The 14,645-nt window shown below is 39.0% G+C and overlaps 1 protein-coding gene across 5 annotated transcripts; it reads left to right on the top strand.

Annotated features, from left to right (window-relative positions):
• Positions 1-298: 298 nt before the first annotated feature.
• On the top strand, positions 299-14,071 carry LOC105015232 (scavenger receptor class B member 1-like). 5 transcript variants are annotated; one of them, XM_010878221.5, is made up of 12 exons: positions 299-561; positions 2,072-2,232; positions 6,277-6,418; positions 6,497-6,700; positions 6,960-7,055; positions 7,492-7,607; positions 7,869-8,035; positions 8,318-8,436; positions 9,231-9,304; positions 9,443-9,494; positions 9,580-9,726; positions 12,782-14,071. In XM_010878221.5, exons 1-12 carry the CDS (start codon positions 448-450, stop codon positions 12,881-12,883), a joined length of 1,494 nt encoding a protein of 497 aa, XP_010876523.4. In that variant the 5' UTR covers positions 299-447; the 3' UTR covers positions 12,884-14,071. The 5 variants fall into 5 exon arrangements, with proteins under 5 accessions (XP_010876523.4, XP_010876524.4, XP_028980925.2 ...); XM_010878222.5 differs by having other exon boundaries at positions 11,334-12,869; XM_010878223.5 differs by lacking the exon at positions 299-561 and adding an exon at positions 802-828.
• The last annotated feature ends 574 nt before the right edge of the window (positions 14,072-14,645 follow it).

Raw genomic sequence — 14,645 nt, 5'->3', positions numbered from 1 at the left:
AACATTTTACTGGCTTTAAATTGTTTTATTAGCCAAAGACCTATAGCCAGATAACGGAAACCCTGGTAGCCTATGTATGTATTGTGGTTATTTCTAGTCTCAAATTATTTCAATTGATTAACCTCCTAATTTTCATAGCTTTTCTATACTATCAATGATGTTTATACAAATTCGCTTCATATATTTTCCATCAGGACTTCCCGTTTTGCAGGCTTGCCAAAACCACTTGCATGCGCTCCAACTGCTGAATTTTGATTGGGCGATATTTACGCATGGGCAAAATGGTGACCTCTCAAGGATACGGATAGCATTGACACAGCCTGATTGGTTTCCGAACAAAAGCCAGAAAACCTTACATGGCTGGTAGCATAATAGGCAGTTTTATATTACCCACGTTTCAGTATGTATTGATTATAAGTGTCACAGTTAAAGTATCCAGCTATAGCTATGAATAAATCCAAGAAAGCTATCGGACTTTTTGTAGTTGGAACACTGATGGTAGTTTTTGGAATTGTTCTTCGATTCGTTGGACCAATCATTATTCACGACCAGATAGTAAAGGTAAATCAAACAGATCAAATCTAAATTATATTGCTTTTGCCTGTAGGTTTTCACTTATGTCCTAGGACTATACGTATAATGGAAATGCATTGTTTTCTACTAGTCCAGGAATCAGAAACCCTATTCTTGGAGTACAGCAGAAGCCAGGACCCCCCCCCCCCCCCCCCCATTGGCATTACACCTGACCAAATGAACAAATTCAGTAATTGTCTTCCAGGTCGGTAAATCAAAAACACGAATCCTCTACAACACTACATGTACCTGCAGGTGCGTTCGGTTTGTTTCGAAAACAATGTTTAATTTGTTCTAAAAGACACGTTTCTAAAAGTTCTTGCTCGGACTTCAGAGGTAGGTACACCGCAACATTTTGATAGAAAACAAAACACAGCTCTGTGTTGCAATGAACCTGACCTACTTATTACAGACTTTTTTTAGTTCACCCTCCTACAAAGGTTAGAATTAGTTTCACGTTCAGCATTCAACAGAGTAGAAAGCGGGCTAAGTGTGATCAGCGTGAGTGTTATATGGTGACGGGTGCATTCCGTGTACATGTTATGGATATGTACTTACTGTTGGTCTTCATAAATGTTTTTATCATATGAACTATAAAAGCTATTTATTTAATAAAGCATAATAAAGTATAATTTAATGTATGTAAATTGTAACAAGGTTCAATCAGTTAATTCTGTGTCAAAAAATAGGCCCCAAAGTTTTATTGTTAGCTTACATTGTATTTAAATTTTTATGTATTTATATACATACTTATAATTGAAATATTATTATTTTGATTAATAAGTGTGTTTCAAATAAACGTATATTGTGTGACAAAGATAATGATATGATGTGATATGCACTCTGCCTACGTTAAGTAAAACTAATCCAACAAAAAATATTTTTTTCCTGAAAAGACTTAAATAAATAAATAAATAAAAAAAAAGTACGAATAAATGGCCAATGAATACTTTGTTCACACTCACAACTGTTTCTATGTATTAATGTGGTGCATGTAGCCTACTGTGTAGGTCGAATTAGCAGCCAGCTCACATACGCGCATACACCCAGACTATTTTTCCTTGCCTATACCGATGCAAAACTGTCAGATGTAATTGCACATCAGAGAAACTATTATTAAATATACTTCGCCGTTTGAGCAATATATTCAGTTAATTCAAATATTAAACCCAATATTACTAGAATAATTTGCATCGGGCTAGTTTGTCGTTGTATGCTAATCTGTAGAATATTGCTGTTTTGTTTATATTAATGATAATACACAACGCTAGACCTGGAATATAATAAGTGCAGGAAATGACGAATCGCAAATTAGAATATGTTCGTGAAAATGTACTCAATCGTTTGGTCATTTTAGTTTCCATTGACCGTTGTTATGTCATTTTGTTCTCAACGAATTACACATTGTAGCCTACAGTAACGATGTTTGATTTAAGTGTTCCCTTAATTTTTTGGAGCAGTGTATATTATAATCCTGTCATTATTGCTCTCTCTTCAGAACATAGTGATAGATCCTAAGAATGAAATGTCCTACACCCTGTGGAAGGATGTCCCTGTCCCCTTATTCATGTCGGTCAACTTCTTCAACATCCTCAACCCCATCGAAGTCCTGGCAGGGGGGAAACCCATGGTAGAGCAGAGAGGACCCTATGTGTACAGGTCGGCCTTCATGACCCCAAATGTGACTGAATAGGGTTGAGCTTACTTAAATCCACTTCCTGGCCCACTCCACTTATGCAGTTGCCCATGACCTCTCTTTCTACATTATCTTTCTCTGTTAGCCTTTCCATTACCCCTGTTTGTCTGACTTTTCTAGTGACTTTTATTTGGATACATCATTGGTTTGGCAAGGTCTGGATTGTAATCAAATATGCTATGAGGACTGTATTTCAATTTATGTTAATTTGTCCAACTTAGTTCCTCTAAAATGGGGGATCGACTTAATGTCCAAGTAAAAATACCATGTCGTGCATATATACGGCCGCCAGGTGTCATCCAAGTTGCCTGGAACTGAATGTTATGTCCTTAAATTCCTCCAACTAAAAAACACACTCACAACCCTGTAATGCAAGTGGGCACTATTGGAGTCCAAATCATTAGTAGTCAGTGTCCCTTATCTTGGTATCCGCTGTTTTTCTGCAGCCTGTAGGCCTTGGACCAACTCACCACAGTCTCTAAATGGACACGTTTTGCTTCCCATCTACATGGAAATGTCTGTAAAATTCTGTATTCTTCTCCAGTCTCTAGGTCTGAGTGTTTTAACTCTAAATGCACTCACCACTCACCCTAGTGGCTGGTCAGCATCAGCTGTCAAACATGAATGTATTACTTACATATTCACCTGAGCCATTTGGATTTGTGTGGGAAATGTAAGATGTACAATAACATGGTTTGACCCATTAAATAACACTATTTAACACGTAAAATTGGAAACAAATTATAGAACTATCTTGAAAACAATGATCATTAACTGCAGTCATTTTCTATATTTTAAGCAATGATTTTGTTCCTTTTGACTTTTCACTTTTTTATAGAAAGAAAACCAATTATAGCGAACTACGCAAGCTACCTACATTATCACTTACAGTGGATATAAAAAGTCTACACACCCCTGTTAAAATGCCAGGTTTTTGTGATGTAAAAGAATGAGACAAAGATAAATCATGTCAGAACTTTCTTCACTTTTAATGTGACCTATTATGTGAACACTTCAATTGAAAAACCAACTGAAATCTTCTAGGGGGAAAATGAAAAATAAAAACCTTACAATAACCTGGTTCCATAAGTGTGCACACCCTCTTATAACTGGGGATGTGGCTGTGCTCAGAATTAACCAATCACATTCAAACTCATGTTAAATAGAAGTCATTACACACCTGTCATCATTTAAAGTGACTCTGATTAATCGCAAATAAAGTTCTGCTGTTCTAGTAGGATTTTCCTCACATTTTCTTAGTTGAATCTCAGAACAAAAGCCATGGTCTGCAGAGAGCTTCCAAAGCATCAGAGGGATCTCATTGTTCAAAGATATCTGTTAGGAGAAGGGTACAAAATAATTTCCAAAGCAATAAATATACCATGGAACACAGTGAAGACAGTCATCATCAAGCGGAGAAAATATGGCACAACAGAGACATTACCAAGAACTGGACGTCCCTCCAAAATGTTTGAAAAGACGAGGAGAACTGGTCATGGAGGCTTCCAAGAGGCTTACAGCAACATTAAAGGAACTGCAGGAATTTCTGGCAAGTACTGGCTGGGTGCTACATGTGACAACAATCTCCCGTATTCTTCATATGAATGGGCTATGGGGTAGGGTGGCAAAGATTTCAGTTTGTTTTTCAATTGAATTGATCATGTTATAGGTCACATTAAAGGTGGAAAATGTTCTGACATGATTTATCTTTGTCACATGAACCTGGCATTTTAACAGGGGTGTGTAGACTTTTTATATCCACTGTATGTTAGCAGTACGAGTTGAGTGGGTGAGATGTATGGCCAATATTCCACAACTAAGAGGTGCTTTTAGGCACAACACATCAAAGGGACACAGCGGTTTGCCATGGTACTCCGCTCATAAAAATTAAGGTAACACTTAAATCACACATCAGGACGCGATGAAGGAAATATATTAAAGATCAAAATCTTTACTGTACATCCACTGAGAACATGACGTAACAATGGTCAATGGAAACCAAAATCACCAACTGATTGAGGGCTGGATTCAAACTCACACGAAGATATAAGTAAACAATCAAAATCACAGGCTGTTGCAACTTGTGTGAATTTCATCACGGCAGCTCATAATGTGACTCAGTAGTGTGTTTGGCCCCCATGTGCTTGTATGCACTCCCGACTAGATCTGGGCATGCTCTCCTCCCAGACCTGGATCAGGGCATCAGTGAGCTCCTGGACACTCTGTAGTGTTACATGGCAGCGTCGGATGCACCGATACATAACGTCCCAGAGGTTCTCAACTGGATTCAGGTCTGGGGAACGTGAGGACCAGTCAATGGCATTAATGCCTTTGTTATCGAGGAACTGCCTACACACTCTGACCACATGAGGCCATTGTCCTGCACCAGGAGGAACTCAGGGCCCACTGCACCGGCAAAGGTTCTGACGATGGGTCGGAGGATTTCATCCTGGTACTTAACAGCAGTCAGTGAACTGTTGGTTAGCATGTGGACGTCTGTGTGACCCTCCAAGTATATGCCTCCCCAGACCATCACTGACACACTGCTAAACCGGTCATGATGTTGCAGGCAGAATAATGTTTACCACAGTGTCTCCAGACTCTTGCATATCTGTCATGTGTGCTCTGTGTGAATCTGAGCGCCAATGGTGGACCTGCCACTTCCGGTGTTCTCTGGTGAATGCTGATTGAGCTTCACGGTGGTGTGCTGTGAGCACAGGTCCCACTAGAGCTGGACTGTCTGTGCATCCTGAATGGGCTGCATGTACCGCCAGATGCTACCAGTAGTGACAAGGACACTAGCAAAATGCAAAACCAGAGAAGAATCAGTCAGGAAGGATAAGGAGAGAGCAATTGTCTGTGGCCACCACCTGCAAAACCATTCCCGTTTTGGGGGTTGTCTGGCTGTTGCCTCTCCAGTGCACCTGTTGTCACTTTCATTTGCACCAAAACAGGTGACATTGATTCACAATCACTATGCTCCTATCTGCAAAGATTGATGTCCCTGAAGTGTAAGTGACTTGGTGTTGTACTGTGATGATCTCGTATTCCCATAATTTTTGTTTTATCAGTATATATTGGCCATATATCACACCCCCTCATGCCTTATTCCTCTTATTAACCGGTTACCAACGCAATTAATGCAGGAAATACTGATGTCATAACCATGGTTGACTGTCTCTTATAAACCGGGTCGATTGAATCCTAAATTCTGATAGGCTGATAACTGCGGTATATAAGAATGTTTACCAGGGGTATGACATCGCATACATTTTTACTGCTCTAATTGTGTCAGTGTAGACAGACTTGAATGGAGGCAGTTATATTGGAGAACACCAGTAACTTTTATTAACCACAGAATAAGGGTGGAACATCTCTTGACCATATACCACGCCACCTTGTGCCTTATTGCTTACATATACCTTTATTAACAACCCTGTTTTAATAATTTCATAAAACTCAAAGCTTATCCACCAAAGCTTATCCACAGATTCTACTTTGAAATGGAACTCAGTATATTTAATGGCCCATAGATTCAATGGATGATTGTTCGTTAGGGAGGGTTGTTATTCGTAAGTCCAAGACTTAAGGCTAAAAGCACCACTTTTAAGCACTCTGTGAGTTAGCTAGCTAGTTTTTGTCACAAATTGTTGTCACTAACAAGCACTTCGCCTTTGCTAGCTGATCTTAAGATGTTTCAGATTACTGCTAAAGGTTTTGAATTTGAAGCCAGAGCAATTGTCTGTCACATTTTTTGTTTTGATAAGGGTGTATAGTTTGTTTTATTGGTACTTTTACGTCACATACTACTTCAGTGAGTGATTAGCTGACTTTAATCAGGACGGATAACAGGGACCAGTCTTTATACCCAATTAAAGCTAATCTGAAACACAATGTCTCAAAACCCATTTTATGAGTCTTTAATCTTAGAGTGTAATGTTGTGAAGTGATTAACATCTACAGTCAGTTGGATAATTACTTGGGTTTTGTGGTTGTCTGTGTTTCAGGAAGCGGATTCAGAAGCAGAACATTACATTTCACCCCAACGACACAGTGTCATATCTGGAATACAGGAGGTACTTCTTTGAGCCCAGCATGTCAGTGGGCAACGAGTCGGATGTGGTCACCATCCCCAACATGTTGGTGCTGGTAAGACACACTCAAACTGTTGCACAAACACACTAATAAGAACAGGACTCTTATCTGGCTCCCTCTCACCTTTCACAGGGAGCAGCAGTGATGATGGAGAACATGCCTTATGCCGTGCGTCTGATGGTCAGTGCCACTTTTAAGACCTTTAAGGAGGGACCCTTCCTCACCAAGTCTGTTGGAGAGTTGATGTGGGGCTATGACAGCAAGCTGGTGGACTTCCTCAATAAATGGTTCCCTGGTATGCTGCCCTTTACCGGCAACTTTGGCATCTTCTCTGAGGTAAAGTAGGGGTAAAGTTTGGGGTTTTCTCTGAGGTGAGATCTTGCAGTGTCAGAGTGGACCGACATCTCTTGATTTTGCCCCTAGTTAAATGTTTAGAATTCTGGGACATTATTAATGTAAGCAACATATTCTCTCTGCCAACCAAGGTATTGTGTTGCATGAGTTGAGGCGGGAAGTAGTTTCGTAATAAATTTGAATATCTATCCAGCCCCTGAAGAACAGTATGTTCGGGTTGACAGTCTGTTTCTCCTGTCAGTTCAACAACTCCAACACTGGCCTGTTCACTGTCCACACTGGGAAAGATGACATCAGGCTGATTTACAAAGTGGACTCATGGAATGGCCTGTCCAAGGTGAGAAGTCAGGGGACTTGGGATATTTACACCAGTTGGGGGTAAAAAAATATTGTTTTAAATATTTGGTCAGTCGTTGCTATGTTCAGCTTTTAGATCCGAAATAACACCTGTTGAATTAACCAAAAATAAGATCAGTTTGGAATAAACAATGAATGTTTATTAGATTTTATGCTTTATAATTTTTTATGGTAATGGCTGCTAGGTAGCATGTACTACACTCTGTACTCCACTCTGATCTTTTGTCAGTTCTTTGAGACATGTCACTTTACCTATTACTTCTTGTAGCCCACCATTACGCATGTTTTCTTAGACAGGGAACACAGTTTTAAGTAAAATCTTGAAGCAACTCCAAAATTATTTCCTGTCCTAGAAAGAGAGCTAAATGTTTGACAGATTGTAAGTTACCCCTGTGTTTCGGTCTCTGGGTCCCTAGTTGACTAATTGGAGGACTCCTCAGTGTAACATGATCAATGGTACAGCGGGACAAATGTGGCCTCCTTTCATGACCAAACAGTCAACACTGCCCTTCTACAGTCCTGACGCCTGCAGGTACACACACACACACACACACACATTCAAGTTTGTATTTCTATCCTTTCGTGGATCAGAAAAGAACAATGTGCCAAAATGTAAGCTGGTCTAATCTGTAATGCCTAAACCTAACCCCAAATTCTAACACAAATCCCAATCATAAAGTCTACCAGACTTTACTTTTTACAAGGTCAAATGTCGGTCTGCAAAACCTGACCCCACACACACACCTTTATAGAGACCCTCCCATCATCACTCTGCCTTTCTGTGTGTCTTCAGGTCATTAGAACTGATATACCAACGTGAGGGAATAATGGCGGGAATTCCTCTCTATCGTTACGTGGCTCCTAAGACTATGTTTGCCAACGGCTCAGACTACGCGCCAAACGAGGGCTTCTGTCCTTGTAGACAGTCTGGCCTTCTCAACATCAGCAGCTGCAAATTCAGTCAGTGCACAAGACATACACACAGACACACACACACATACGTAAGTTCATAAAAAATGAAGTTCATGCATCCTTTTGGATCCAGATACCTTCTCCGATAAACATTCTAGTGAAGGAGGAGATATACATGGTAGATACACACCAAGTTAGGATTCTACGCCTTGTCTCACAAATTCTACTGATGATGATAGTTGTAGTGGCGGAATTATTGATGATTACAGTGGTGGTGGATGAAGATGTTTGTTGTATTATTGTAGTAATAGTGGTATTATTGTATCATAGACGCCCCCTTGTTCATCTCCCACCCTCACTTCTACAACGCTGACCCTGTGCTGCTGGACTATGTACTGGGACTCCACCCTACCGAAGATCAACATGGACTCTTCATGGACATCCACCCTGTGAGTAACACCAACAAGAATAGCTGTATTGACAGGAAAGTCTGTCTGTTGTCATAGAACTGCCCTTTGTCATAATAACTTTTTCTGTTATATTATCAGAAATGAGATTAGATCAGATTAGTGGATATACTGGACACACAGAAAGACTGACACACACACACATTTACTACCTTTGTGTGGATCGATAGTTTAGTATCACAAACAGACGATTGTCCCTAACACTAAGATGAACACTAGGCCCAAAAAACAAATTCTAAACCTAATACTATTCTTAACCCCAAGCCTCATACATGTACCAAGGGAAATCTTCTCACAAATATAAAAAGCACAATAAACCTTACTTTTAGTGTTTTGGTTATGGGCTGATTGGCTGATTGTCCAGGGTATATGAGACCGCATACCATGGGTATGAGATTACAAAATGATAGAGACTGATTAGTGGCTACAGGAGGCAGTTATTCCAGGTTTTTGCTGCTGATGGGGGTGCCACAGGATACTAAATGAAGGGATTCACATATCTTTGAGTTTTTTGTTAAATGATATATGATATCACATGTTTTTGTTTGTCCTTTATTTCAAATGTGTTTATTACGCATTGGGGTTTAGATAGGATTTAATGAGTTTATATTTTATATGTAGGGTTCATATACTTTCATCCAGCGCTATACATTTTGGGATCTTAGACCCTTGTGTGTGAGGCCCCAGCAATGTTTAACTGATTACCATGGCTTGCAGTGGTCGTTTCCTGATTGACTTACAGAAGCTGTGAATTTGTCTCTTTCTCTCTTCTGCAGATGACAGGAGTACCTCTGAATGTGTCTATCCGTCTGCAACTCAACCTGTACATGAAGAGTGTTTCTGGAGTTGGGTAAGGAAACACCTAACCCTTAACCACAGTTCAATATATTACTGTTATTGTAATGGATAATGTCTGATGTGACAGTTGTTTCATTTTAGGATGAATGTTTGTGTACATCTTTGTTGCTTGACCGTCTGTTTGTTTCAGGGAAACCGGGAAGATCTCTGAGGTGGTGATGCCCATGATCTGGTTTGAGGAGGTGAGTGATGACCCCCACGACACTCCCTCCCATTAAAGATTACTGTAACTCATTGGTGTGCTTCATGTCCTCCACCCTGTTGTAGAGTGGGTATATTGACGGTGAAATCCTGACAACGTTCCACACTAACCTGGTGGTATTGCCGATGGTGATGGAGTACGTGCAATACTGTTTCATAGGACTGGGCTTGGCCTCCATACTGGCTGCTCTACTGGTGTACCACAGTGGGAAGGTAAGGCTGCTGTTCCCACATGGCCATAACTCACTACACACCACTGTGTATAGACTTTGGATGAGAGAATGTATGTGAGTGTATATCTTAACCCTAACCCTAACTATATCTTAACCCTATCTATATCTTAACCCTATCTATATCTTAACCCTAACTATATCTTAACCCTATTTATATCTTAACCCTATTTATATCTTAACCCTAATCCTATCTATATCTTAACCCTAACTATATCGTAACCCTAATCCTATCTATATCTTAACCCTAACTCTATCTATATCTTAACCCTAACTATATCGTAACCCTAATCCTATCTATATCTTAACCCTAACTCTATCTATATCTAAACCCTAACTATATCTTAATCCTAACTCTACCTTAACCCTAACCCTACCTATATCTTAAACCTATCTATATCTTAACCCTAACCCTATTTATATCTTAACACTAAACCTATCTACAGTATCTCACAAAAGTGAGTACACCCCTCACATTTTTGTAAATATTTGATTATATCTTTTTATGTGACAACACTGAAGACATGACACTTTGCTACAATGTAAAGTAGTGAGTTTACAGCTTGTGGAAAACTAAAGAAATACGCTTGAATGAGTAGATTTGTCTACATTTTTGACTGGTACTGTATATCAATGGGAAAATTCCTCTATTGAATTTGATTCGTAAGAATTCCTAGAGGTCTACTAATAGTGTCTTCTAGAATCATTGGCACCCTTGGTAAATATGAAAAAAGGCTGTGAAACAATATAATTGTTGATTCATTCACCTTGTATTGAGTGATTGTCCATGTCCTTGTCCACCTGGTTATGCAGCAGCCCTGGATTGTGTTTAAGCAAACTGGTCAAAGCCTACTTGCATTTATTGACATGCTTGTCTTCTGATCATGCAAAAGCATTGATGTATCCCAAAAGGTCATATACTCCCCTGGCACAGCCAGAAGAGGACTGGCGACCACTCAAGAGACTGGTTCCTCTCTAGGTTTCTTCCTAAATTTGGACCCTACTAGGGATGTTTTCCTAGCCACTATGCATTAGCTCTTGTTGCTTGCTTTTTGGGGTTTTAGACAGTGTACCTGTAAAAGCACTTTGTGACAATACATTTGATTGACTGAATTTGAATTTATTGAATAAGGATAGCCTGTTGAGATGCAGTATCTTATTTTCAAGATTGATTGAAAATTGTTCAATAATTTCTTTTATTCAAAAACAGGCATACCACTATCATTGACATCCCTACAAAATTGAATTGATGTATATTCTGATTAGGATTTAAAATGTTATAGTTAATTGAAGTATTTGTGGTCATCCATGACATCCTGTTTCCCTGTGGTATAAATATGAGGTTGACACACGGGCTGATTTAATTTAGTCAACCATCAACATGGTAAAGGCCAGAGAACACAAAATTACATTTAACAAAAGTTTGTTGACCTTGACAAATCAGCCAATCGTGATAAATAGATGCATGCCTGAAAATACCCTTCCCCGCTATTGGGGCAATGGTTAAGAAATGTCTGTTCTGCATTCATTTGTTCAACTACACTTTGTCTCTTCAGACTAACCTGTACGTCTCTCCCTCTCTCTCTGTAGATAAGATGCGAGAGCAGTGCTATACTGACCGATACAGACAGAAGCATTTCACCTGGCGAACAAACCCCTCTTTTACAGGACCATACGCAATAAAACACACAGAAATGGAGAGACTGGGAGAGTTTTCTAGACCACTGGAAACCCCCAAAACACTGACTGACAATTCTCTCTATATATGTCCAGACATATTTCGACAGTGAATTAAGTTTTGTTGTTTTGGCACTTTTTCAGACACTTTGGCTTTGAAATTATTCATGATTGGGTTACAGACAATTTATACGGTATTTCAATCCAAATTGGATAAAGCATTTGAAAAGAGCAGCCTCTTCTTAATATAGTCCCCCTATTTAAGGGAACCAAAAGTATTAAGAATTTAGAATATGCTACAATCCCCACTGAAGGCAGGTGCCAGATTAGAAAAGGCAACAAAGGCTATGACTTGCAGAGTTATTTATATTCTGGCCCACAGAATATTAGCTCAGAAAACATTGCTGATCCCTGTCCTACTACTTAGGCCAAAGAGGAGCAAATAGGCTAGTTTAAATTAACTGTCCAGTGTCACCAGTTTGCTAGAGGACAAATATATGGAACATTTCTGGGATTAACACTTTACTTGTCAAATGTCAAAATAAAACGTTGCATTTATATTTTTTTATGTAGTAGACTAGCCTATGATCTATGGGCCTAGTAGAGTAATCATAACCAAAGGTGCCGGTGCTCAGCTGTGCCTACCACTGGTTTGGAACATAAGTTCTGGTGCCCAGGCCTATTTAAACCTCTATATATAACCCATTGTGCAATATGGTTGTGAGGTTTGGCATCACTTAAAAACCTGGAACCCAACATAGGAAAAACACCAGATTGAGACTTTGCAAGCAGAATTAGTATCTTCAAGGTACATTGCAAATCCAAGAATAATGACTACAGAAATAAATTAGGATTCTATCAACAAATGATCAAAATCCAGAAAATAATTGTTCATTTCACAACCACCAAAAGTGTAGTTGGCATGCTTGCTTAAGTGGTTACATACACACACTGGAATGTGAAAGGTCTGAACCACTCAGTTAGGAGAGGTAAAGTCCACTTTCCAGTACCAGTACTTTATAAAATGTTGGTAAAGATTAGCATTGAAGGGCAATTTTATTTTAAAATAATATTTTCAGATTTGTAATACCTTCTAAAAATGCAAATTGCGTTTATAAATGATCCACGGTATGAATATAATAACACAAACGATTAACGATTAGAGAGTAAGGGAAAATACTAATAAAAACCTTGGGCATAACAAACATTGCAAACTTAACTAATATTTCTGTGTATAATTGTATTGCCATTTGTTGTTCCTCGCATCATATCCAATTCGAAATGTCTTCATCATTTAAAAATGTTTTGTAGTGTAATGTTTACACTGAGGTTAAGTATGCTGCCTTTTTTGTCTGTTTTAGTCTGGTCCACTAGATGGCAGTAGAGTGAAGCAGATGCCTGCTGTTGAGGAACTGAACCACACCTCATTCCCCACTTCTTCCTCAGTCCTCTTCAGTGGATGACAGACAGATGGCCTTTCACAAACTGATCTCTGATCTGGCATCTCCCACAAAGAGAGAGGATGAGTGAAGGATTAAAGAGAAAGAAAGAAAGGTAGATTGAGGTATTAAGAGAAATCTGAGAAGAAAGAACAGAGGAAGAGAAAACAAAGCGGGACACATGGAGCTAGATTAAAATAGGGAAATGAAACAAGGCAGCAACCAGGTAAACAAATTAGGGAGCAATCTGTTTTAGCTGAGAGATCAGAAGAGAAAGAGAGGTATGGGGAGAAACAAAGTAGAACAAAGGGATGAATTAAATGTCTGGTGGCCTTCAGAGTGGCAATATTTTGGCAGTTAACAGAGTGATTGATGTCTTAACTTGACACTGCTGTTGCCACAGTGATTAATGTCGTAGCTTGACACTTGAGTCTGCCTGACTGTCTCTCTGTCTGCATGCTGGTACATGTTGTGTACTTTTTGGAGTGCCTTCCTATGCAGGTTTGTTTGATTTTAACTCTCTGATCCTTCTCCATCCCTCGCTCAATTTTTCTCCCGTGAGGTTTGAATTTAGCCATGGATGACCGTCCTATCACAGACATCAAACAGACCCTATAACCCCTCTAGGCTTTAGATGTGTGAACACGAATTCACCTCAGAACAACCACTCGATGATAAAAGATACTATTGTGAGCAGGTGTTTGTTTGCTCCACACTGAATGTGAGGACAGTTTTAAATCAGGTTGGCACAATCCCAGCCCTGATATACAATGAAAGTGTTTTGTTATTCACTAGCAATCTACATAGCAACATGATGCACTGGACACAGCCACATCAGAAAAAACAATTTTACCGTCCATTTTCTCCAATTATAAAGTGCCCCTACTAAATAGCATGATGTCAGTTAATGACATACGTAATTAGGTTTAACATACTTAGTTATGTGTGTGCTTGTGTGTGTTGCGGTAATATTCCTGTTTTGGTTCTCTTCTGACTCTGGATGCCATTAGGGCCTATAGGAAATGACTGCAATTTACTCATCATTACATCATTAGATTTGTGTATTTCATATTATAGTTGGCCTTAATTGCTAAATCCAATACCATTGGAATTTCAAATGTATTTATAAAACATAACACAGATAGTCAAGGTTGTGAAAGTCATCTATATTTCAGAGGTATAACAACTATTAAATAAAAATGTATCTACGTCTCTAGACCCTTATTTAATCATGTTCCCATTTGTATGGTTTCACCCTTTTGTTGAAAAACAAATACATATGCCTACCTTCAAACAGCTCCTTTGAAGCTTGTGTCCATCAAAAAAACCTGCATGTTCGGACCAACAGATGGTCTAATGATGGAAACCTGAGAAGTTTAGTCACAGGGAAACTAACAAACTAAACCTGAGAAGGACAGTCACAGGGAAACTAAAAAACTAAACCCGAGAAGGATGGTCACAGGGAAACTAAAACTAAACATAAGAAGGATAGTCACATAGAAACTAACACACTAAACATAAGAAGGATAGTCACATAGAAACTAACACACTAAACATTAGAAGGATAGTCACATAGAAACTAACACACTAAACATAAGAAGGATAGTCACATAGAAACTAACACACTAAACATAATGATAGTCACATAGAAACTAACACACTAAACATAATGATAGTCACATAGAAACTAACACACTAAACATAAGAAGGATAGTCACATAGAAACTAACACACTAAACATAAGAAGGATAGTCACATAGAAACTAACACACTAAACATAAGAAGG

This window comes from Esox lucius, chromosome 14, assembly GCF_011004845.1.
Source record: "Esox lucius isolate fEsoLuc1 chromosome 14, fEsoLuc1.pri, whole genome shotgun sequence".
In the NCBI taxonomy this organism is placed as follows: Eukaryota; Metazoa; Chordata; class Actinopteri; order Esociformes; family Esocidae; genus Esox; species Esox lucius.
The sequence above is the reverse complement of the archived record's forward strand: the minus strand, read 5'-3'. Positions and strand labels throughout refer to the sequence as shown.